General features: G+C 35.9%; 1 protein-coding gene across 22 annotated transcripts in view; it reads left to right on the forward strand.

Moving 5' to 3' along the window:
* Positions 1-26837, forward strand: part of pleca (plectin a) — a 115494-nt gene that overhangs the window by 59897 nt on the left and 28760 nt on the right. For 8 of the 22 annotated variants that reach the window (XM_047150656.2, XM_047150658.2, XM_047150659.2 and 5 more), the window contains 7 exons: positions 12811-12872; positions 15876-15890; positions 18158-18247; positions 20849-20926; positions 21073-21165; positions 23056-23222; positions 26015-26130. In XM_047150656.2, coding sequence (XP_047006612.2) covers positions 12811-12872; positions 15876-15890; positions 18158-18247; positions 20849-20926; positions 21073-21165; positions 23056-23222; positions 26015-26130 — 621 coding nt within the window. Of the gene's footprint in view, positions 1-598; positions 4386-5087; positions 9834-12810; positions 12873-15875; positions 15891-18157; positions 18248-20848; positions 20927-21072; positions 21166-23055; positions 23223-26014; positions 26131-26837 lie in introns of those variants that run through there. The other 14 variants (XM_047150657.2, XM_053675051.1, XM_017454212.3 and 11 more) reach the window with 5 other exon arrangements.

The following is a 26837-nucleotide window of genomic DNA, read 5'->3' on the forward strand; positions in this document are numbered from 1 at the left end:
TTCATCTCCTTTTCTGGTATGAAGGGCATGCAGGAAATGAAAAATGCTACACTGTATATACTGTTCTCTGATGTTTGTTTGTTGGTTTCTGCAAACTTGTTTGCCATTGCTGTGTTTAACATTTTTCAACATTATTCCCTGTTGGATGGCTTATTGTTATACACATCACTGTGGGTAGGTGAGGCTGGGTATTTGGGTGTGTCCATTCCAGCTAGTTTGCCTGGTAAATTTATCTGTAGTCATTACACTTTGTGTATGCTTACCTACATTTGCATGTTCTCCTGAGTCCACTCACAGAAGTAAACCTGAATATCTTGTTTAACCGGCGAACAGATGATCGTTTATTCTTGGTCAGTAACACATGGCTTAGTAACCAGAGGCCTGTTGTTTGTGAGACAACAAACTCAAATTTGTTATGCTCAAAAGATGAGTGCCGCATTGTGCGATAATTCAAGCTAAATTCTACTATACACTGTAAAAAAAATGACCCTGTACATTTAGAGTGTTTCTAAATAAATCAGAAAACTGGATTTCGTATCAGTGGCAACAGTAATATTGTGTAAAAATTTTGCAGTTACACTGCTTGTTTGAACTCTTTTATTGCTAAATGTACTCTTGAATTAATTTGAAATAGAAATCATAAGCAAAGAATCGAATAAATTGTGTTTATTAATACATTTCTGAGTAGCTAGCTAAGTAACGTTGCTAGTTTAGGATTAGAATTGGTGTTGGCAGGAGCTAGCTATTATCTAGCTAAGTTAATGTTACCTCACCTGCTTGCTATTGTCCTTGATTAAAGGATGTAATGATAGTCTAACTTATAAACAGAGTATCCATTTTTGATTAAAAAAGGTTTTTGTATTTAAAATTTAATTAGGTACCACCAGCAACATTTAGACTACCTATTGAAACTTGCATAACCACTGTATAATTATTGCACTGTAGGTATTCAGTATATCATGGTATAATGTGATGTCCTTTCAATTTTACTATATTTACTGACTTATTTTGGTATTCTTCGGTTTCTTTTTCGAACAAAATTTGTATTCGTTGTCAGCCACAACCATTGTGCATTAGAAAGTCATGTACTCTATTAGCTCATGTTCAGTCTTTGTTACATCAGATTATATGTGACACAGTGTTTTTTCATATAAACATGTTCAATGCTGCTGTAATGGTTTGGACAAAATCCATACCTAAGAAGAATTATAACCAGTATACAGCCTCAATTATAATACAGTCAGCTACTACTATAAATAATTAAAGCACTTTTATAGTAGCTGTAAAGTAAGGTGCATATGAATAATAACATATATAATATACTGCACCATAACATTTGATTTGTAGGGGAAAGTGTTGTTAAACAGAGCAGGTGATGATACTAAATTTAGATCTCCTTCTTTCATGCCATGTATATTGGTGTTGGGAACATACCATTCAAACATTGTAACCCTCAGATATTGGTCTATGGAGTACAGTGTGCAGTTTCATAAGCATTCATCTGACAGTCATTCATGGTTGTAAGTCAGGTGGTTTTTTAGAGATTTGTTCAGAGGTGATTTAAATAACGAACACAGTTGTACTCATGACACCAGCGCTCAGCTGTGGTTTATTTAAATCTCTGAACAGACCGTATGTGTATCCTGGATACCGCCATAACACTGTCAACTTCCAAGAAGGTCGAACTTCTTTACACTGGGAGGCATTTCAAGCCATTTGATATGTGCTCCACTGATTGCTGGGTAAACATCTTTAGACATCCTGAATGTTACTGTTAAGCAAGAGTACATGAAAATAGAAAATGATCTTTTCATAACATGGCCTTCACATACAGAAAGGATGTTGTAAATCTATTTTAAAAAAGGGTATATAGGCAGACTAGGTAGGTGGACTTGGGTGGAGTCTATTATCTGTGGCTTTTTTGTTATGTAATTTTATTGTTCTGATGTAGCCTTGAGCGAGATACTCCCTTTTTTTTTTTAATTTTTTTTTTTACGATGCATGCTCAGCTAGTGTTACGTCACATTTATATAAATTCTTTATTGAACACTTGTCACAAAATCTATTATACATAGCAGCACCAATTTTACAAGTACACTCCAGTGATGTGATTTCACATTTAAGACCCTTTAAGATGCTGTGCACCTTCCCCAGTTTTGTCCCATATGTTGGTCTTCGCAGTGACTCAGTATCAATCATTCTCAATGACTAGGAAAATATCGTTCATGTCTCTGCAACCCAAAGATGTTTTTTAATCCTTGTCCAGTCATAAGCATGTCATAAGTGAACCGATTATAAATCTTAGTTGCTGAATTCTCCAATGTTGTGTGGTAGCTTTAGGTAGATCGAACATACAGCTCCCAAAGAGTGTTTACTTTTCCATGTACTCGGCTACACAAGCTCGTAATCAAACCCAGTGCTCCACATGTGCTGTGGTCTGGAGTGACTCAGAGTTCCTGAATGCGTAGATTCAGTTGATTTCCTCTGTTTAAAATTTTCATGTGGTTTGTATGACTCACATGAGGAAAATAACGTTTCGAAAACTTTTAGAAAAAGGCACGATGCGTACCATTTTTACCACATTGTGTACCTTTGTAGTGTTCATTATCAGATCTATTAAGTGCTTTCTAATAATTTTGTTCAGCCTGAACACGAGTTTCTGCAAAATATTGGGCAAATTTTAAGCATTCAACAGCCAGATGGTGTATCACAGCTTTACAGTCCCTGGTCTGATCCTAAACTCAGGTTGATGTCTTGCATGTTTTCCCTGTGTCTGTGTGAGTTTCCTCAGGGTTCTCCAGTTTTCTCCCACCTCCCAAAAACATGCCAGAGTCAGAACGCCAGTTAATCCTACATCTAAGACAGTTTCAGAAATTTCTGATTAAGCTTTAGCCATTAAAACAATACTGAGAACAAATCCTTTTTAAATTTCAGCTACTGGTTATTATTTTCAAACTACTGCATTGCCACAAGTTGTGGTCATGACTTGATGGTAAGGATTTATTAATTCAAGTAATTTCATATTTTAAGATGAGTTTATCATTGTAGCCTACACTGTGATAATGATGATTGCTGCAAACAGAAAACAGAAGGCTGACGTTTCTCTAGATCCTTAGATGACAATTTCACTAGTAGTATTAATGCACTCATACATTATAATACATTATCATTTCTAACATATAATGTAAATCTATAAATTCCATAGTTTCTCATTCACAGAGACTTCTATGGCAAACATTGCACAATAATCTAACACTGATAAACTTTTTTTTTTTTTATTGAAAGTGTTATTTTAAAAAGCTTTCTGTAAGGAGACACACTTTATATTCAGCATTTAAGGAAGGAGCCTGCATAGAAGAGTCTTCATGACGCACTTACCACATTCTTGATGACATAACAAGCTGCGTATTAAAAAAAAAATCGTATTAACTTTAAGAGAGAGGAAAAAGAGTGTCGAGGCTGGAGAACTGTTCATAGCTCTTATACACAAGTGATAACAGGAACTAACTTGTCTCACTGACATTAACTGTAATTATAGATGAATAAAAAGTATGACATGTCACTCACTGATAAATTACAAACTGTAATGGTGTAAGAGGAATAAAACGCTTAGTGACATGATGTTCACATCATCCATTCATGGAATATTTTCCCTTAACAAGTCGTTTATTCCTTATTTATGCTATTTATGCTCTGGAATATGGCACTTGTTGCATCTTGAACAGATTCACCTTTAAAACTTTTTTTGATTGTAAAGTATGTTATTAAAAACTTTGATAGGTGCCTTTGCATGGTAGTAACAATGTTTATTCAGGCTGGATGTTTTTCAGGATACATGCACATAGTCCAAGTAGACTTGCTTTAAAGAATTTGATTTTTTTTTAAATGAACTATTTTTATATGATAGGATAAAATTGAAATAATATGTTACTGGTTTAATGTAATTTTTGTTTTTTAAATAAATCATGCCTGAGTGTAACTGTGACGGATTTAACGGGGGTGTCCTGGGGAGTCACATTTCAAATCGCGCAACTCCCGGCGCGCGCAGTCCGCCTCAGCTCTCAGCTCCACAGCACACACCTCGATGGGCCGGGCTTCCCTTCTGCCGCCTGATGTGTCCTCGGACACGACAACAAAGCGCTAAGCAAGCGATCTGAACTGCGGAGGAGGCGGATATAGCATATACACAGAGAGACCGCGCGCGCGAGAGAGGGAGTTTTACATACTGGACATGGCTGCTGCCGAGGACATGGCGGCCGTCGCGGCGCTCGCGCCCTGTTTCACTACGTTCAGCCTTGACGTGATTTACGGACGCGCCGCTTACATTCACGAGCTGAGCTGCGGGGAAGTCGGACCACATCTGTACAGCCGCATGTGCTGCGCAGGTGAGTGAGAGTGCGGAGAGGTTGAGGCACGTAAAGACCGGCTGGACACGTCCCAAACCACCAGTAGCGTACAATGTTGACATAGTGTCCTGTTTAGTAGGCTAGTATTCTGTTTGGGACGTACTGTAGCTGTGTGTTTTAGTGAGACAGATAGGAGGGGCTCGGCAGGTTAACCCGTTGTGTGACTCCCCCTTCATTGCTGGTTTGTAATTGGGACACGGAGCGCAGTTCTGCGGAGTGTGCTGCGCGCTTTTTCATTCTGTCCCTGCGCTTAAAGGCCCCCCTGACGAGAAGATTTCGGGTTCTGTGATTTATGCTCTGGAGCTAATTTAACACCTATGAAGGAACTTGTACGAAGAGTTTCATGCTTGAAAGAAAATAAATACCTTCGTTGTTTGTTGTGTTCCGCTGAAATTTCAAAGATGTGACTTCATACCTATTTATGTATATATGTGTGTATGCATGCATGCATGTATGTAATTATTTGTTTGTTTGTTTGTTGCCTCACTTATTTGCTTGATGTAAAAATGATCTCATCCCACTGTTATTAAGCATAAAGCTTCAAAACCATGCACTCAAGTACCTTTTGCATTTTTATTGTTTTACTTTGATCCACTTTTCAGTGTACATGTGGCTTTTTTTGTTTTTGTTTACTATATGCGCTCTTTGAACAGCTTTTTTAAAATTTTTTTTAAAAAAATGGACTGTATAGGGTGTAGTGAAAAAGACACACTTTCTAGGGAACACTTCCTCATCACCTGCCATTACATAAACATTTAGAATTTTACACTTTACCTACCAACCAGAACCTTCATTTATTAATTTTAAAACATAGTATTTAGTAACTACAATGGATTTTCCAATACTTAAGCAGGAAGAAGCGTAATGAAGTAATGAGAGTGTGGCGTGTTAGTCTGGACTTGACAAGTTATATATATCTGGGAACTGTATATGGTTTCATGCTGAGAAAGAACGTGATGAGGTTATATCTGGTCTCTAAGAAAGATCTGCCTTCCAAAAATTAAATGGGAAAATTCCACATTGGAAAAGTCTCCTCATCTTTTCTGGAGGCGTACGGACCGAAACCATAGAATCTAAAAATACACCCCTTTCCTCTGTCTGTAACTGTGTGTTGGGATCTATTGCTTTGTTGACATCACTCATATTTTATTTGCCATCCATAAGGCCCAGCATGGCTGTTAACTCGACTGATTTAATGTAGTTGATGTTGAACTTGGACATGGTTGTGCAAATGGTTTTTTTGAATCATACTGGTTTTTAACTGGAACGTTTAATCTTCCATAGTGAACACAAGAGGGAGCCATTTTCTTAAGCTGTAAAACCATTTAGTCACAACCTTATAAAGTTTGGTGTAGCTGTTAAATGAAAAACAGGTTTACGGCAATTCAAGGACTCCACTTGTTAATTAAGTAAAATGCTTACAAAGAAACCTGGATCTGCCAGTAATTTACTTTGCATTAATACACAACCACCAGGTTCTCCTTTTTCTGCGTGCCAGGAAGGTGCCGTTATTCCCTGTTCTATTTTTCATGTGAGCCATTAGGGAAGTTTGATGCCCCGGCTTCCGTGTTGCAAAATCCGTTGGGCAATTCTGGCTTTGCTCCACAATAACAATGATAAGGGTGTGGATTATCCAGCACTCTTCTTGTATATCTATCAAAAACAGAATCAAGATTTGATCTTTTATTTCATAATTAACTTAGCTGTTGGAATTCAATCCAAAATTTGCACAGAAAATAACACCAGTAGGTGCCTTTTTGTTTAAAATTGTAATGAAACACCTGTGCTGTTGAACCTCATACTGCACCTGCCATAAATCGGAGTGTTTTTATGGCAGTGTCTGCTGGTGAGTGAGAGGAAAAACATGTTCAGATAACATTCCAGTCTTCAGTATGACATTGTTGGTACAAGCGATCACATGTACCTTTGGTTTAGTGTGTGTTGGTGTCGGTTCGCTGGGGTCAGAGATTAGATTTGCCTCCATATTTTATCATGTATAACAATCACTTTGTTCCTGATTAAACTGTACTGTAGGATTTGCACCTATCAACTTTCTCTCATCTTGCATGCACGACAGGCTTCCAGATCTTTCTGTATTGCGTTCACAGTACGTTTCCATCCAGAAACTGCTCAACAATGACCGTTCTTGTTATGCCACAGTGATGCTGAATGCTTGATTCTGATTAATCATTAGATGATGGTTCGTTTTCTATAGCCGCAGCTCTGGAAGTAGTTCTAGCTGCAAGATTTATGTTAATGCATCATCATTTCTATGTTAACAACTTACACAGGATCCTCTACAAAAATGGAATTTTAAAATGTGTGCAATTGTTGATGTGGTGAATTTGTCTTTGAGGAGACATTTATTTAGGATTTCTGGAAGTAGTCTCTAAGGCCATAACTTTGTAAAAGCGGTTTTTAGACACAGGAAGGTCTTTAGGTTGCAGCAATTTCTTAGTAATGTAAAAAGCTGCACTTTTTGCCTTCTAATCATCAAGCGAGTGTAAAAAGAGGTTTGTGAGGAATGATATATATGATACTGTTATATATAAGTGATAAGAGGAATGAACTTGTTTCATGGACATTCCTCAACATTAAGTGTAATTATAAATGTAAACTATAAAGAGCACTATATATATATGTCATGTGATAAATAATTTTGGCATGGTAAGAGTAACGCCATTTTGTTCCAGGCCACATCACTTCACTCTGTGATTGATTATTTTCCTATAACATCACACCTTTTGTGTATTATTCCTTACATTTCAAGATAGGGGATGCATTTTTTTTATATTTCAGCAATTATATTTTAATTACTAAAGAGAATTTTAGAGTATTTTGGTCTCTTTTTTAAAATTATTATTCTTTTTTTAATACATATCTTCTCTCAGCATTTATCACACAGTACTATGTGGTTTGGAGTCCCCTAGGTCTCTTGGCTGTCCTGATTCCAGGCTGCAGTCCTTCAAACAAGACATCAGATCCTTATTCACTCAGCTCAAGTCTAAACAAGCTGTGGGACAGAGCTAAAATCCAAAGAATCCTCTCCTCATTTTTTATCCAAGCAGAGAAGACATTTTGTAATGGTCTAACAGTTCAAAGGAATCTGAATAGAGTCACAGCAGGTTTAAAAAAAAAAAAAATTTTTTACATTTATAATATACAAACTATGAACACACTATTACATATTAGACATTTTTTTCACCAAATACCAAAATCTTCGTATTTATGGATGGACAACTTAAGTTGTAAGTCAAATGCAATTGAGTGCAAATATTTGCATCTCAACTGATTTCTGGGTAAAAAAAAAAAGGAAAAAGGAAACTGAGCCACTTTTTCACAATGTATCAGAAAAGTAGAATAAATTAAATATTTATGTCTTTTTCATTTTGTTTTAAGGTTGTACTAACTTTTGCACTCAGGTGTACATGTTATTTGCTACAAATGCCTAATTCGAGTGCTCAATATGTAGTCCTTTTCAGTTACACATAGATTATTATTCCCAGTAAAACAACAACAACAAAAAAACATTTCTCTTCTTATTGAGATTTTTTGGAAAAGGTTCAAACCTGAGTGTTCTTGGACTGTCAATTTTACATAATTATAACCCATTATTCATTCTTGTTGTTCTGTCTGGTTGTGCATTAAATGCAGACAGAGTGATGCTTTGTGTGTGTACCTGTACATACTCAGGGCCACATTCTGCACTTCATAATGCAGTCTTTTCAGCCACATATAGACAGTGACGCTGCACTGTGAAGATCAGTGCACATACCTGTGTTTTTATGGTAGGACTGATTCGAATCATTTCTGTGCCTTTGCATCACTTTTGTGTCACAGAGTCATAGCTCAAGGCCATATCAAACACTGAGCTGCTTTAGCAGACTCTAATCTTCCCCCTAAATGCTACCATGTGGCGTTCCAGCCAAAATCACTCTAATGTTGTGGGAAAGTGTGATTTTTAAAAAAATAAAACCATGAGTCACATTTTCCTTTGGGTAAACAATGGGCTTTCCCCTGTATAGGAATCGAAGACTCTTACAGTGCCCCCTGTTGATCAGATGCATAACAAGCCGCCTTTAGCGGCCTTGCCCCCCATCATCCTGATTTCTGGTACAGCAGCTAATGCCTAAATAATTCCCTTCTGCTCTTTTATTCAGTATGTGGTCCATATTTATTTCAGCTACATGTATAAATCTGTGCATACTGCATGTACAGTCGTGGTACGTTTAATGGTCTTCATCAGTAGTTTGTTCCTATCATGGGTGAGAGAACAGAAATGTGTCGCTTTTTTATCCCTTTTGGCCAAATGGCGCTTTGCCATTTGTACAGCAGATTAAGCAGTTTTGCCTGACGGGTCTTTTTTCTCTGGAAGCCTTGTATACTACACCTGATTTTTACTATATTTTTCCAAAAATAATATGTCACAAAGTGCTTCATTCAACTAATGCCACACAAATTTGCCAACAGTTACATTGTTCTATTCATTAAAGAACAGCATGTACTCTTTTTGTTTATAGACACGTTTAATGCTGTGGAACGTAATGTTGCTTCGTTATAGCCACTCTATCGTTCCCTCTCCAGTCTCTCTCTTTTCACTCTCTTAAAGCTAATAAGGCAAAAGAAAAACTGTCACTGAGAAACCGGGAATTGTGAAGTCGAACGAGTGCATTAATATAAACCTGTGATTTCCTTTGCAGCACTTTTCTCAGAGCTGCTGTTGTAGAAATTAAATCAACACCATCTGCCCAATCACTATCGAGAATTCAACAGCACTGTGGTATAATCAGCTTTAACAATCGTGTCTTTATATTCCTTACTTCCCATTTACTCATTTTCATTTCTCCTATTTCCGTCATTGTGGTTTCTTTATAGCGTTATAGTTCTGTCTCACTGTTTCAGTCCTGTCTACTCCCTACTTACTGTGGAGACAGAGAGAGAGAGAGAGAGATGGGAGAGAAGGGCAAGTTCTTGCTATTTCACATTGACCCCCACTCTTTTCCAAAAGAGTAGTAAATGACAGTGTCTGACCTTATTCCCTGAGGCAAGGTATTTACTGCATGGAGGAAGAAGGGAAAGGAGGAGGCGGTAAAGAATGGAACTGAACGAGAGAGAGAGGAAGAAAGTGAAAAAGGAGGGAGAAGAGAGAGGTTAAGCAAGAGCAGAAATCACTGACTTGGAACACACCCACCCAACTGCATGGCATTTCTCTTCATGCTCAGCTGCTGTTAATTATCAGATAGAGTAAAAGTGTTAAAAAGCGTAAAGATTTAGTGGTTTAACATTTTCTAAGAGAAAGAGAAGTGGAGAAAATGGCTCTACGGCAGTTCGTTAGGACTTATTCGACTGATAGTATGGGTAGTGACGTGGTGTTCGCAGAGGACAACTACTACCAGGGGATGCTCAAGTCCACGGAGGGAAAGAAAGGTAGCACTGAAAATCTACATCTATAGATTGTATTATTTTGTTTCGTACAGGTTACAGTGTTTCACCATAAAAATGTCTGTTCCTTACTTTTTTATGCTAGGGTCTGACTGTTTTTTTTTCTCTAGACGCTGTGTAAATGCTCTCAACGTGCATGTGTAGATATGACTTGCTCTTATAAATGTGTATATCCATATTGCTCTTATATATGTGTACTGTATATATTCGTGTCCTTAAACACCCTTTTTATGTTTTCCCTAACAGTCAGTAAAACTGAAACTATAAATGAAATCCAACTGATAGATAACAGTCTAATTTCGCCCCGGCCAAAGCTATATTTGGGATGGAATGGAATGATATAATCTTAAATCATGTATTTGCACTGAGTGGTCTGGTATGCACAGGTACAGATATGTAGGGCTGGAATACTGTGCAGACTGTGAGACAAAAAAAAAAAGTCCATGCATTTGAAATGGTTCAAGTACAAATTAAGTACAAATAAAAATATCTTAATTTGGTTTAAGCCTCCTGTTTTTGTAAATGTTGACTTGGTTGAGGTCCCAGAGAGCCTAATTCTTCATGCATGAAACTTATAATAGAATTATACTATTTATGTGGGATATAAATACAAAAATATATTCATTTTGTTTGATAAACTATCACCGAATTGAAACAGAGCACTACGTAAAATAGTGACCCTTGCATTTATGTTCATTTAAGGTTTACATCGCAGAGATTACACTGTTAAATAAATGCAATAAAACAAATAAGTTCAGAAAACTGCACTTGTCCAGCAGGTAAATGAACTCTACCCACGGAACAAATTAGCAATACCGAACACTTCCCCAAACAAAATGTATGTAGAATTAATAGAGAGTAGAGTGCTTTTTAAGACATGTCTCCAGAATCCCAAACAGATGCTGAGTGTTAATACTTTACATTTGCTTCTTGGTAATATCCTAACAAGAATTACAGTTTAAAGCTCTAACATCCACATGGGTTTTAAATCAATCAGTCAAACAAACAAACAAGCAAAAACTAGATTAACAGGAAAGTTACTGGGCAAGCCTGCAACTCATATCAAAAGTCTACCCTTATCGTCTGTGCTTATCTATTGTTATTGTACAGCATGCCACCACAGTCTCCTAAAGACGTGTCCTATTTACATCAAATGCATCATACACAACACTGGTGAATTCTGGATTCTGATTGCTACCATGCATGTCTTTGGACTGGGGGAGGAAACCGGAGTACCCAGAGGAAGACCCCACAGCACAGGGGGAATATACACACACAGGGCCGCAGTAGGAATCGGACCCCCAACAATGGAGGTGTGAGGCGAACATGCTAACCTACACTTAAGTGGGAAAATATGTACGTTAAATACCAGTGCCATGATTATAACAACATAACATACAGACATGGCTGTTGAGACTTGCTCATCTCATGCTGTTTCCAGTTGTGTACTTTAGGAGTAATTTCAAAACACTGCATGGGGAACCTGAATCCAAAGTGAAACATCCTTTCTTTGGAGTCACGAACACTGCTCATTGGTTGCAAAACAGTACCTGCTTCTACTCATAACTCATGACTCATTCTCTCGTGCCATGTTCGTTTGAGTGCCAAGCAAAAATTCATTTCAACATCACTTTAATTTCATAGTCAGCTTTGTGCTTGTTCAGTTCTCTGTAATAAGTCAAGCTGGATTTTTTTTTTTTGCTTTATATACATCAAGAGAGAGGAAAAAAAGTAGATTGGTGATGGACCAACTGTTTATTGCTGTTATAATATAAGCGATAACAGAACTAACTTGTTTCATGTATGTTCCCAACATTAAAAATATCTATAAACAGATTAAAAGTATTGTTTTAAAAAAAATACATAATAAAAGATTAAGTTTGGCAAATTGTTATGACATAAGAGGAGCAAAACACTTCATGATGTGCAGTTATTGGAAAACAATCAACTTCAGGGTGGTAGTGGTATCATTAAAATATTAGTTTTATTCCTTACATACATGATAGGAACAACCCGTGCACAACCATGCATTTATCACCTCATCACTAGGCCAGCTACATTAGATCTAATGTTCCATTACAACAAAGTGATAATTATAATTATAACAAAGTTTATTATTGTTTTACCTGTTCAGTCTCCCCACAAAATTTAACAATGTTACTTTAAAAAATGCGAAAAACAAAACAAGCTTTATATATCTCCTGTTATTTTTCCTATCGACATAAGAACACTCAAAAAATCTAAAGTAGTTTCTAGTGTTGGTCAATACCTTGTAATTTTTTGAGAATTGAATTGCTCCATGTGTTACATATAGAAATGTATTCAAAAACATAAACACCAGTGCCATGATTATAAAAAGATGACATAAAGACTTGGCTGTTGCTCAGTGTTTGCTTAGTGTTTTGAATTGTGTACTCATTTCAAAACATTAGAAGGAGAACCTCAATCCACAGTGAATCACATGCTGTCTTTGGAGTCATGGTACCTGCTTCAGCTTATGACTCAGAGCTGCTCTCATGATGTGTTCGTTTGCGTGCCAACCAAAGATTCAGTTCATCTTTAATACACTTTCACAGTGAGCACAGGGATTGTTTATCATACTTGCTATTTCAGATGTAAACTACAAAAATAAGTCTAGAGTTTCCATTAAATTGGGAACAAAAATAGGCTCTGCATGGACCTTTCACATCCTTTAATTAAAAAGCTCTGGTGTATTTGAATATGGGAACTGAAAGCGGTGTTATTTTGAATGGGAGTGTATGAAGCATTTCTGGATGATTCACACTTATTGATCATAAGCAAGGATCTACTATGTATTTTTGTTCTCACTGCCACCTTTCTATTGCTTTACTGAGGAGATCAACCACTTCACTGTTACCACCATGTCAAAGGCTACATCATGTTTTCAATCACTAATGATTGTATCTCTCTTTCTTTCCCTTTCTCATATCCTCCTCTACAGATGAGCGTGACCGCGTGCAGAAAAAAACTTTCACAAAATGGGTGAACAAGCATCTTATGAAGGTATTATTACACACATTATATGAAGAAGGCAAAGAAATTTAATTTGGAGCATTAACACATTTACTGGGTTTCACAGATGTTCCTTCATTTTAAGGAAGAAAAGCAAAGGCCAAATAGAGTATGGTAATATATTAATAGGGAAAGTGATATTAAAATTAAATTATTGTATTTATTAACATTAGTAAATTGTAATTTATAATGTAATATATATATATAATGTTAGTTTAAAAGTTGGCAACCTATTTCCAAGCCAAATCTCCACATATTCTTGATATTTCTGTTTTAGACAACAATGTCTGTTGAAATTGGAATTGAAAGTATACACCCACAATTTGATTATAAGATTTTTTAATCCTATTTTTTTTTTTTTTTAGCTTATTTATATAAAAAGCCCCTGTGTTGCATAGTTGGTATTATGAATTTGTTAACAATATAGAAGCATAATGAATAATATTAATATTACCTAATTTTGTTAATAAATGTAGATCAATAGAATTATTTTAGTGAATGAATATTTAAATAGTTTTCTGACTTTTAAGCAACATTTCAAGAGCTTGTATTACTTTGAAATTGAAATTGCTTTTGAATAAAATTTTTTAAAGCTCGTAGCAACCGAAATTCAGATTGGGATGCAATGTACTCCTAGCAGATTACAGCTTTATCTAATGACAAGGGGGGGTTAACTGTTAAACCTGTACTTAACATTCTGGCTAAAACAAATTCCTTGCTTTTCCTGTCATTATGTACCAAAATGACAGGAATGTGTTTAGAGACAGGGTAGCGAAGTTAAATATTAGATCTACTCTTGATTTATATGTAACTATTTTCTGATAATAAAAAGTCTAATCTCCTATACAAACTCTGTATCTGAAATGTAACTGTAACTGTGTGCCTACATTTGCATATTAGCTTGGGGTGCTTCTAAATCCATTGTTGTATGCTTCTGTGTGTGTGTGTGTTGTGTGTGTTGTGTGTGTGTGTGTACGTACTGCATGCATATGTGTGAGTCATCCACATCTGGTCAGGTTTTAGTTTCCTGCATAAGCACAATGTATTTTATTCATGGCCTCCTGAATTCACCATCTGCCCCACAGGTGCTAAGCAGCTTGAGGGTGCCGATATTTAAATTACGCATCATATTTCCATGCAGTGATCCCAGTGCCACACAAACTACAGAGAGAGAAAAACCTTGTGTATGAGGGAAGAGAAAATCGTTCGTGTCAGTGATGCTTCACTGACCTGGATAACATAGTTATTGTCAGAGATAGTGTTTATGATAAGCATCATCTCTGTTGTTTTCCCATCCAGAATTTCTTTCACAGATATACATGTTGACACATTTCCATGCCATTACAACACCTTCTCTGAATGTTTTCTACAAAACTGCATACAGACAACTTTAATTGAAAGTTGAAAGAAGTTGAATTAACATGGCAATTTTACAAATCATCCATTTAACAAGTCCACACTGAAGTCATACCATACTGTCCTGCATATTAGATACAAAAAAGTGTGTAAAATTGTGCCTAGTGTGACTAATTCTAATGTATCTGTCTCAATCTCTTTTCAATTGATTTATTTGATCTTTTAGCCTGTGTCCCTTAAGGAACTGTACAGTTTGTGATTTACAGAACAGATCAATCCTTCTGGCCGTTTCATGTAAGCAGTTTGGTGTCTGTAAGAGAATTCGTTATATCTTGACGGACGCCTTGTAGCTCTTCTGGTTGTCCTCAGTGGCCCGGACAAAGCACCTGGTAGCTTTTTTTAGACACAGAGACATTATAGACATTTTAGATACCTAGAGACTTGCAATGTTTACAATGCTTAATTTTGGGAGCCCTTAATAACAACCTCACCCTATAATGAATTTATAAACTAAACTATTAAATAAATGATTATTCTAAATGATTACAAACCATTTGTACACTATTGCTAAAGAAGTAGTTACTCATATGCATCAAACTTATAAATATGATGTTTTACTAATGACCTTCTAAAGTATTATTAAAAAATAACCCACAAGTAAAGACATATCTATCTATCTATCTATCTATCTATCTATCTTCCCCCACTTGTTAATAAAACAAACCTTTTTTGAACTGATATGATAGATGATAAAGAAGATATTTTATCTTCCTGACAAAAATGCATTATTTAGCATAATTAATTTTTATTGCAAAGGAATGCATGTTGTTTATATATTAACATTTATATAAATAAGGAATTACTAGTGCTACTTCTACATCAAGCCCCCCCAAATACTTTAAAATGTCTAATATGTGATTTATAAATATCCTTATGAACATCCTTTTACTATAATAAACATTTTATTAATGGTTAAGCGATCTGAATTTAATAAAATATACCCATGTTTATGAAAGAAAAATAATGTGTTTTTTTCTCTATGGCTTATGAATGCTTTCTAAGGGAAGCTCATTATTAAAGCTACATTTAAAACTATAACACAAATTCTGTGTTAAAGTTTTTCCGATGTTAAAAGCTAATGTTATATTTGATCTGTTTGTTCAAATAGTGTGCATCCATGTTTGAATAATTGAATCAATAAATAACACATCTATTAACAGCTTATGAAAACATTATAAAGTGAGGTTGTTATGATGTGCTACGAAAAGGCCTTGTCTGTGAATTTAGTTTAGTTTTTGTTTTTCTTTCCAGGAGAGTTATTGTCAGGTTTGCACTTAAATCGATTAAAGCGATTAGAAAATAAATAGTTAGTAAAAAGCTTAATCTGTTACGGTTTATTATTGTTGATCATGGATCGTTTTTAATCACTGCATCATGGTATAAGATGCCAGTACACTATTCTCTCTATCTATATTCCTCGCTCTCTTATTACACATTCTTATTACATTTTTCATATCTTTATTCTCATAAATCCCAATCTGTTATGCTCTTACTCATGTGTTATGCACATCTCTCTTTCCTTTTCTCTGTCTCTTCATTACAAACTCTCCTTTTTCTGTCTCCATCCATCTCCATCAGCACTGGAAAGCAGAGGTAGGTTGAGTGTTTGAACCAAGTGCTGACTGATCCTCATCTGCATGGATTGTGATTAGTCTCATGCAACTTAAGCTCACACGTCTCCCTCTTGTGTTCTTCTGTATTCACTGCTTGAGCCTCTTTGCAGAAGAAACAGGGTTATTAAGTGTTTGTGTAGTTATTTTAGACCGTTACAGATTATTCTGTCAAACCACTTAGAGTGGAGAGCTTTCATTTAAAAACTAAAAATAAGTCATGAAAATAACGTCAAATCAAACACGTCAGTCATCTGAGGATAGATCTATAATAATTCTCTGTTATAATATCAGGGCAATGAGTGTTGATTAACTCTTTCTTCTGCAGCAGGCTTTTAGCAATCAATAGAAGCAGGCTTTGACAGGAAATCTTTCAGTTGCGTTTTTTTTTCTTTCTTTTTTTCCTATAAGGTTACTGACACCAAATAATAAAATAGACATTCACGTTATTAACACATTTAACACTGCCTAAGCCCTTTCGGTTGATTTGCTGTGCTGTGTTTTGTCTTAAATCCATGATAGGACAGGCTTGTGACCTGCTGGTTATACAACTGCCTACTGCTTTGATTTGATCTGAACATTGTGATGCTTCTGAATATGACTGGTTCATAATAAGTATACACATAGAAGTGAGATGACAGAATATTAATCCATGCAACTTTTAGACGTAGATTCCTCAGAACAGACTGTTAAGCTTTTTAGGTCATCTGACTCTTTAGACCACAAGTTCCTTAGAATTAAATTGTTCAACACTTATCCAGACAGAAATGTTAGTCAAAGAACGTTTAACCACAAATTCATCAGAATAGATTGTTAAGGTTTTAATGACAGGATATTTGTTAATCCAAGTTACCTTTAGGCCATGAATTCCTGAGAACTGAATACTGAAGTATTTCCAAAATTATTAGGTAGCTGTTTTATTGGAAGGCTTTCTACATTATATTATATTAGATATTACAGGCATTGCATAAATGCTCTTTAAAGCAATTCTGGAGGATTGATGTAAATGCCTATGCCAAAGCTCATGTGATAGGAAGTATACATATACATATATATATATATATATATATATATATATATATATATATATATATATATATATATATATATAACGTGTGTGTGTGTGTGTGTGTGTGTGTGTGTATATACACACACACACATATATATATATATAATGTATTTGTATGCATTTTTATGAAGTAAACCTATGTGTACTTTACATAAAAGTGAGACTGGTGTGCTGTTAGTGAAAACCAATAGCTTGGGAGGATACGGATTAAAAATACAGTCTACTTATCTAATCTTATTTCATAGAACAAAATGTGTTCTTCAAGGCTTTCTTTAAGGGTTCTTTGGATATTTAAGATTTCTTAGCTTCTATTCAGAACTTTTTGTAATAGAGAAATACTCTTGTGCGAGCACTTAAAGGATTCATCCAGAGAGGCAATCAAAGAAAGCTTAAATTTTTTGAAGAGTGTATGAAATAGACGCTCTAAAGTCAGCATGCCATAAGCATTTTAAAAAAATAAATTCTGCAGTATTGCTTTATAAAAGAGTTCTCAAGAACTATAATGTTATGAAGCGCTATTAGTACTTAATGTAGGTGCCATTCAGATAGCTATTCTATGTTTGACTTACTGTATACCACAGCGCTGTTAAATGATCAATTGTGATTAATTAATTAATTAATTTGCTGTAACAGCAGCTCAGACAGTAGTTCCACAATATATTAATGCGCTCATTCTAATAGTTATTGTTTACATAGTGACAACTTACATGGGGACTTAAAACAGGCTTTTATAGCTGTTCTAACATAAATGTTTAACTTGTTTCATGGATGTTCCACAGCATAAAATATAACTATAAATGGTTCAAATGTATGGCAAAAAAATGTAATTGTTTGCAAATCGCTGTGGTATAAGAAGAAAAACACTTTGAAGTGGTAAAAGTAATTCTTCTTTGTACTGGGCCACTTTCACACCACATCGATGATTGTTTTCTTGTAACCACAGCCCTGTCGTGTTTTATTCCTTACCTGTAACCTACTCAACTGTTTTTTTTTTTTTTGTTTTTTTTTTAAAGGTAAAGATATTTTAGGTTTAAAATAAAATTAATTCACAAATAAGTAAAAGGAATTTGATGAACCAAACTTAATAGTACATCATAAGAACAACACTTAAAGAACAACAGCTGCTTAAAGAATTCAAAATTTGTTAACTTATTTCTATGTCTGAATGTTTTTAACCCCAGGCTCAGAGGCACATCACAGACCTGTACGAGGATCTGCGAGATGGCCACAGCCTCATTTCCCTGCTGGAGGTGCTCTCTGGAGAAACACTGGTGAGTCCGTCAAAACACTGAATTGTTTCCCACGGACAAACTTTATTTAAAAAAAAAAAAAAAAAAATATCGATCTTGCATCAGATATGCATTCTGAAGCAAAACCTCTTATGGATATGGGTACCTGCTTTTGCACCTCTTTCTCCTCTTACTTACTTTAGCAATATGTCCTTTAATAAACCCATTTCCTCCCTTACTCACAATAGCCGCATGATAGTCAATATTTAACCAGCAAACTTCATTTAACCTACACTTAATTAACTGCAGTTGTTAAATTCCCTTAACATTTTTGTTCTCCAAGTTTTTGCATGTGTTGACTTTATACATTTGAGACACTCAGGAACACAGAATTATGAAAGCCCAGTTGAATGACATCTACTTTCACAGGTTTTCTTGTGTTGCACATCTTTTAACGTGTTAATGTTGTGTTTTCTGCCTCTGTTTCAACTCCCTGCACTGGTTTTGCCACCCCTGACCTTTCAGTTTTCTACTTGGCTGACCTCTGCCCTAACCTTGACCCCTTTGCCTTTGCCTCTTCTCTTGCGATGCTCTTGCTGGGGTAGCCGAGGGAGCGTGATGTTGTCAGGAACTCACGGTTGGTGAGTGGGTCTAGAACCTTCCGACTCGCCTCCTCAGGGGGTCTGGCATGCGTCACTCCCAGGTTTACCTGGGTTGTGCATGATGTCACTTCCTTTGTCTTGTGTCTTGTTGTGAATGTTCTTTGCCCCGTGCAAACAATCTGGATAAGTAGTAAATTACATTTGGCCAGTCTGATCAAGCAGGCTGGCTTTGCAGATATTATGATCTGTGAGACTGGCTAAAGCTTGGTTTGCTTTCTGGAAAGTTATATTATTATCTATACATTATTTAAAGATGGAGTTGATTGAACTGGGAATCTATAAACTAAGCAAAATGTCCTTCAGGCCAAGCAAGGCCAAATGCTTGTGATCACATGAAATTGTAATAATAATTGAATTAGACAGTACTTAGTAAATAGTGAGAGAAATTAGTCAAAAGTATACTTGAGTTAAAGTTAAAAAGTGTCTGCACTTTTAAGTACTCAAGTACTGAAATTCGAAATCAAGATGTTTCCTGTCTTTTTTATTTTAGTATAGTCTAACACTTTCAAATTCATAGCTATTAGCACAACTCAATTTATATGCAAAGTTCAAAAGGTTAAGGTTAAAGTTAAGGTTGGGACAGGGTTAGCATTCATACCTATTCTTTACGGCTTCCTTTGTATAAAATAATCCGATCACATCATCCTCTGTTGTTTGAATTTGTACAAATATTGCATGAGATTTTATTATTATTATTATTATTATTATTATTATTATTATTAGTAGTAGTAGTAGTAGCAGCAGCAGTAGTAGTAACACTATATTAAATATATAAGTATATATGAAGTATATAGGTAACATTTAATATATGAAGAGTGAGTGAGGGTTTTAATAGGTTTAGATATGATTGGGCATTTCAAATATGGAAGTTGGAATATAGAGAAACATGATTATTTGGATTTATAGACAAAGGAGAAGAAAGAATATTTGAGTCATGATTTTTGAGATTCATTGCAAGTACTTTATTACCGAAGCTCTAAATGAATATTTAGTAAAAAGCACGTTTGAGTAAGTGCAGAAGCATTAATTAAAATTATAATAGAATCTGTATAAAATCAAATTACTTCAATTTTATGAATATAGGGATGTAGCAAATCCATGGTGAAATTTGCTCAAGGTTAAATATTATTGTACTGGTACATATTATCAGCAATATTCAATTAGTGATTGTTGCAACTTTTATGTTTCATTTTTATACATCACCTCATGTATAATACTACTTGCAGACATGTAGTGAATTAGTTATAAGTGACATCATACACTGAAAGCAGACCGGAGTCTGGCTTCTCAGGTTTGACTGGCTGTACATTTGGTTACTGTCATGAGTGCCAGTGCATGGTCTGGATTGTATGCTAGTGCATTCCCACCTCAGATGTTCCAGATGGCTTCTCATGCATTGCATAGTCACTGTGGCATTATACCCAATTCACCTTAGAGATGTAAGTTGTTAGGTTGTATAGATATTGTTAAGAATGGAAAAATGGAGATTATTTCATTGTGGACATTACTTATTCATGTTTTCGTAAATTGATTGAATGCAGATTGATAGGTAGGATAAGGGATTTGACTATTGTGTATAGTGTACTGTTATGTATGTAAATAATATTTTACCTTGCAATGCTTGTCAAGTATTTTGGGGCACCTTATTTATTGATTGATTGATTGATTGATTGATTGCATTTCCAATCAAATCTCTGCAAATATTTTGCGACATAGTGGCTTGTTCCTTCACCTGACCTTACCCAACTGAAATGCCCTGGTAGGAGTTGAGAAACTTTTGACAGGCAGTGTATGGTTCTCAAAATTCACTTAGCTTTTGGAATCATTGTAACAATAATATACAATTTGCCCAAATCTAAGAGGCAAAAATGACCAGATTTCATTTGGTCAAACTATAACCACACGTTCTATTTAACGTTGACTCTTAATCAATGATTTCCACTTCGTCTCTGATCTACTCTTTATATTTTTTATCCAACAGCCCAGAGAGAAGGGTCGCATGCGCTTCCACAAGCTACAGAACGTCCAGATCGCCTTGGATTTCCTCAAACATAGACAGGTACAACAAATGCTGCATTCTTTTTCTTAGTTTATTTACATAAAATTATTCACAGTTTGGTGTATTTATTTATTTATTTTATATGCATTTATGTAAAACCTCACACACCTCAGTTCCTCAGGACTGTATTTTATCTTTTGATCCAGGTCAAACTGGTGAACATCAGGAATGATGATATAGCAGATGGAAACCCGAAGCTGACCCTTGGGCTAATATGGACCATCATCCTTCACTTCCAGGTATGGCATGATATACTGTAATACTCACATACTATATGCTGTGTTGGAGTGTAATTAAGTCTACTAGTCTGGCCCTGTTCCCTCTTCCACTGTTGATACTCTTTCCAACAAACATGAGTGGTAAAGCTGTTTGATAAAGCTGTATCGACTGGAACATATGCAGCTTCGACTGGAACATATCTTCCCAGTTCACTTCTTCATATTGATCCTGTGTAAACATCCTGAGTTTTTCATTTTTCACACTGGTTTTAGACTAAATAATAAAATTAACATAAATAAAAGCCACTGGACTTGACTAAACAGATCTGAAGCAATGAAAGTTTGATTTTATGCAATGCACACTGAAGTGAAAGTTGCACTAGCTCTGTGAAAGTTATTCATTTTCAAAATGGGGCAATTGTTGGTTTTATCCATTGGAATGTAGTCGGTTATACACTTGGTTTCTTTAATGATGGAAAAAAAATACTTTGAAGTTAAAATAGGCCTGCAGAGGATTATGGTCTGAGGCAGTGTCCATCCGCCTCAGTGACTCAGTGTTCCCTGTAAGGAAGAGGGTGTGGGCATATTGGCATGGCAGTTTGATGATTCATAAGACTTCTGATTTTTATTTTAATGATTGTCAACTAGGGGATAATATAGCCTTTGTCTATTCTTTATTATTTCCTGTGCTCTGAATTTTTTTTTTTTAAATACTTTTTTTCATCCTGGCCTCAACTCACATGGCATGGGTGTGGTGTAGTCATTGTATTAGCTGGACACTTGCTGTAAATGCTGTAAACGAATTTAGTTTGCAGATATAGACTGCTCATACAACTTTGGTATAAAAATACTGTATGTCAGTTGCATCTGCTGCTAGAGGTCTGATTGAATCACAAAACCACACTGAACATTGTGTCACTAATCCTAATCATTCCTGTATACAGGCATATGTTCTCTATAGAAAAAAAAGCAAAGACAGACTTCTTTTGTGGATGCTGGCATTGTGCAGACATGAGGTGAACATTTAGTTGAAAAAGCTGAAGTGAAAGGATGAAGGATGTTTCCATCCTGTCTGAGTCACAGTGTAGAGGACTGACTGCCAAACTAACCAACTTCCCTAAATGCCAACCTAAACCAACTTCCCTAAGTTCCCCAGTGACACACATATAGACACGCTTATAAAAGACCAATGTGGTGTCAGTTGTAGCCTGGGAGAAGTGATTAATCCAAAAGGGAAATCCTGACTATGAATCACTACAAAACCACAAAAACACACACAACCAAGAGCCTAAAAGATGAACAACACCCTGATCATAAGACATTTTTTTTTTTTTTGCGGATCGCATGATCACTAGGTGCCATATTTACCAAGCATGGTATCCTAGCAACAAGAACTATGGTGTCATTATAGGATATTCTTTATCTATTTAAGGATAAACCATTGAATGTTGTGCACTGCTATGTAATCCAGAACAAAGTGGAATCAAGTTATCATCAATTTATTCTTATCGTATGTGGCTGCTATGTCGATTCTGAAGTCACAGATTTGATATCTTTGGAATGTTTGACAATATTGCCCTTATATTGAAAATTAAAAAGCAACAAGCCCGTAAAGGAAATGTTTGAATGTGTTTCTGAAGCTATAATAAGAACAGTAATTTCAACAGAATTGCATCTTTTAGAAAAGACCACAATATTGCAAAGCAATGCATCGTAGTTTCTGTTTATTTTTCTGCTCATGAGGAATATGTGGTTTTAAAAGAGAAGGTAGGCTTAGATAGGAAAAGTTGAAGTAAAACACGATCTCTTCGAGATTATTCTGGTTTGCAGCTAAATCTCATAGTAATTTTATATATTGTATCTCTCTCTCTCTCTCTCTCTCTCTCTCTCTCTCTCTCTCTCTTCCTCCAGATCTCAGACATACAGGTGAACGGTCAGTCCGATGACATGACTGCCAAGGAGAAGCTGCTGCTTTGGTCTCAGCGCATGGTGGAGGGCTACCACGGCCTGCGCTGTGACAACTTCACCACCAGTTGGAGAGATGGCAGGCTCTTTAATGCTATCATCAACAAGCACAGGTGAGAAAGAGTTCAAGGTACTTTTTGTGATAATCACAACTCAGCCTCTTAACGTGCATTGCATGCATAATTAAAAAATGCATAATTAAAATGTAAAAAATCACCAAATATTCCAGAAGGTACTTTGTCTTGTAACATTTGCTGAGTAACGTGAAGTTAGACAGCATAATATTTTATTGGTTGTACGAATTAAAAAAAAATCATAATATTAAAAAAAAAATCAAATACGAGTTTACAGAAAAAAAACATCATGGTATGACACACAAGAGACAACAAGCCAAAACCAGTAAGTGTAATAAATGTAAATTTAAATAAATATCTAGCAATACAATGAAATATACACAATTCAAATACATACATACAGTATAGTGCAAAAGTCTTGCGAAAGGCACGTGCAAAGAAATGCTGTAGAACTAAGATGCTTTCAAAAATACTGAAATTCAGTGTTTCTATTTTTTAAATGTTACATAAAAAATACTATAAAGAGCAGTAAATAGTAATAAATCAAACAAAGTCAGTTCTTGGTGTGATGACCCTTTGCTTTAAAAAAGAAGTTAGTAGTCTCAGGTAGAATTAGTGCAGTTTTATAAGGAAATGAGCGGTAAGCTTTATTGAGCATTTTGGAGAATCTGCCATGGTTCTTCTGGAGACTTTGATTGTCGCATTTGCTTCTAATTTTTTGCAGCAAAACCCAGCAGCCTTCACTGTGTGTGTGTGTTTTTTAAAATGATCTCTTACATAATATGCTGCTTTCTTTACTGACATACAAGCTTTTTCTGCAACATTTGATTTTATGCTGGAAAACTAATGTCTGGAAGTCATAAAATAAAATTCTATAACAAAGTTTATACAAAAAAAAAAGAAGACTTTTGCATAGTACTGTGTATCACATTAGTGTGCTGCTGAAATATCTGAAAAAAATCAGATAGAATTTAAAAGCTCTTGACATACAGGACAACTGGCTTTTTGCTCCAACACAATGCCTTTTGGTTTGACTCGGTGGTTATGCAAACTGTAGGATCCTGCAGAATAATTTCACACACATGATATCCTCAGAGCAGCCAAGTCTCTTGTGTGGTCTTACAAATTATCTGTACTTTTTTTTTTTTTTTTTTTGTACTTTTGGACAAGATGCATCTTGCTGCACTTGAACATGAAATAATATATGGCTGACATGCAAAGTGTTAGGTATACGCTCTCTCTCTCTCTCTATCTCTCTTTCTCTCACACATTCCCTACAACATCATATTAAATCATGTGAGGGATTAAGGGAAAACGTGGAGGGCGTAGCATATACAAGTGCCAAGTTTTCCCAGAGGCTGTGATTGTAATACCCTGCATGTGCTTACATGGCACATGCCAGTGTCTCAGGAGAAATATCTGCAGCTCATGCTCCCAGGTTTTTTTATTTCTTTAATATAGACACAGTGCAAGTATCAGTACTTTTAGTTCAGTTGTATGCTATTCTGTTAACAAGAAACATTAGTAGATGGTCTGATTGTACCAACTGTATGACAATGGAATTAGTGCAGAGATCATTTACATGAAAAAAAGAGGATATTCTCTGAAGAGTAATCTTTCGGACAAGCAAGAAGGAAGACAAGCTTGGTTATATCCACTGCACATCCAGCAGCGATGTTCAGCCTGAAGAGAAAGCGTCGCACAAGGAAAAGGCTCAGTAGCTCGTCGAGTAGCACTCATGGCTCTGTTAGTGAACTGGACGATCGGGTGGTCATGCTGTGTGAAAACATGCCCTCAGGGGGATCTTTTGACTCTGAATCGCTAAGTCCAGAAGCTCGGTCCAACTTTGGCTCTCAGATTGGAGAGTTTGAGCTAAGCATGGAGCGACGGCTTTCTCCTGTGAACAGGGACAAAATGTCTTACCGAAAGGCATATTATACTGAAGTGGTACCTGCTGGGATGCAAGCATATTACTACTACACCCAAAGAGGCAGTCAAGTGTATGGATGCAGTATGTTACTTCTTAGAAATGATGGGTTGTTGTTGGATGTAATTGCAGATGTTCTGCCACATCATGTGAATATTTGGAGCGCAAAAGTGTAGCTAAGTTAGTTTAAATTATGATCTAGGCCTATTGCAGAACTTATTTAAGACATGAATATACAGGGCCTTTGATTAACATGAGACTTTCTTAATAGATACTGGCAGTATGAAGCCTGTCATTACACTGCAGTTTAGAGAATATGGGACACTTTTGGCTAGTTTAGTCACTTGCAATTATTATCTTGAAAAAGCTGCGTGTTTTAACTGTGCTATCATTAGCTATCATATGCTAATGGCTATACGTTGTATTGTGCATAATATATCATTTGAAATATTTGAGTGCTAATTTCACATTTTGATCTTCAATGAAACACTACTGCTTTGAAATGGCTAAATTCTTCATATTTACTGAAGAAGGTAGAGCGTGTAGGTGCATACTGTTTATAGTCTTGTCTAGTCATTGTCTTTTTGGCAATGTCAGTGAGCATTCATATAATTAACATCCTATGTGCCTAAACCTGATTTGACCAAATCCCAGGAAAAACTTTCTGCATTGTGATTATCTAAGTTCAAGGTGGTATTATGAATTGAGCATTGCAGAAATACCTAACCAAATGTAACACATAATATATTCCAGCTGTGTTTACCTGTATGCAGTTTATTAAAGTTTCATCCTTAGTTTTCAGAGATCTGCCTACCATGCATTTCATTCCTTGGCAGCTGTTGGGATTCCTGCTTTCTGTTAAAGCCTGCTCTGACATGGTTTATTACTTGTGTGTGTGCCTTAGGCCTAATCTGATTGACATGAGTAAGGTGTACAGACAGACGAATCTGGAGAACCTGGAGCAGGCATTCAGCATGGCGGAGAGAGAGCTGGGCGTCACCCGTCTGCTCGATCCAGAAGGTAAACTTGATCGTTCCCTGAGGCTGAGCAATTTGTTTTATACAACCTGTTCTTTTTTGGCACACAGTTCCCTTGCCTGTAGGAACAAAATAAATGATTACAAGTAAAATAATATGAGTAGTATAGTGACAAATTATATTTTTCTATTAATGTCATATTCCTAATTGTTAAAATGAACAGGAGTTGCTCAAATAATCTGTAAAGCAGGTGGAGGTATGCACCTAAAATATGGGCCAACACACATCCATTAATAGACACTAGCATAAGTAACACCATATTGTTATTGTTTGGCTGGCTAAGGAGCTAAAAAGCTGTATGCAACACCACATCATTTATGCACATTTGAAAGTAGCTTGGTTAGCTTTCGTTGTGCTGTTCGTTACTAGCAAGCTAATCAGGCTGGCTAAAAAGCTGAAAAGCACTTTACAACACCATATCATTTATGTAAATAGAGAGAGGAATTGTAGTGTAGGTAGATCAAATTATGTTCAAAACTAACTAGCCATATTGTAGTCATGTTGGCTAGCATGCTAGTAAGCAGCTCCATATCAATTCTACACATTGGGGGCTATCTCAGTGTGTGTTTCTGTTGTGTTTTTCATAACTAGCTAGCCGTATCTCAGTCAAGTTGAATCAATGAAGTTGGAAAGCGGTTTGCAGCACTATATCATTCATGAATAATGGAGAGTAGCATAGTTAGCTTGAAT

Source organism: Ictalurus punctatus, chromosome 24 (assembly GCF_001660625.3).
Source record: "Ictalurus punctatus breed USDA103 chromosome 24, Coco_2.0, whole genome shotgun sequence".
NCBI lineage: Eukaryota > Metazoa > Chordata > Actinopteri > Siluriformes > Ictaluridae > Ictalurus > Ictalurus punctatus.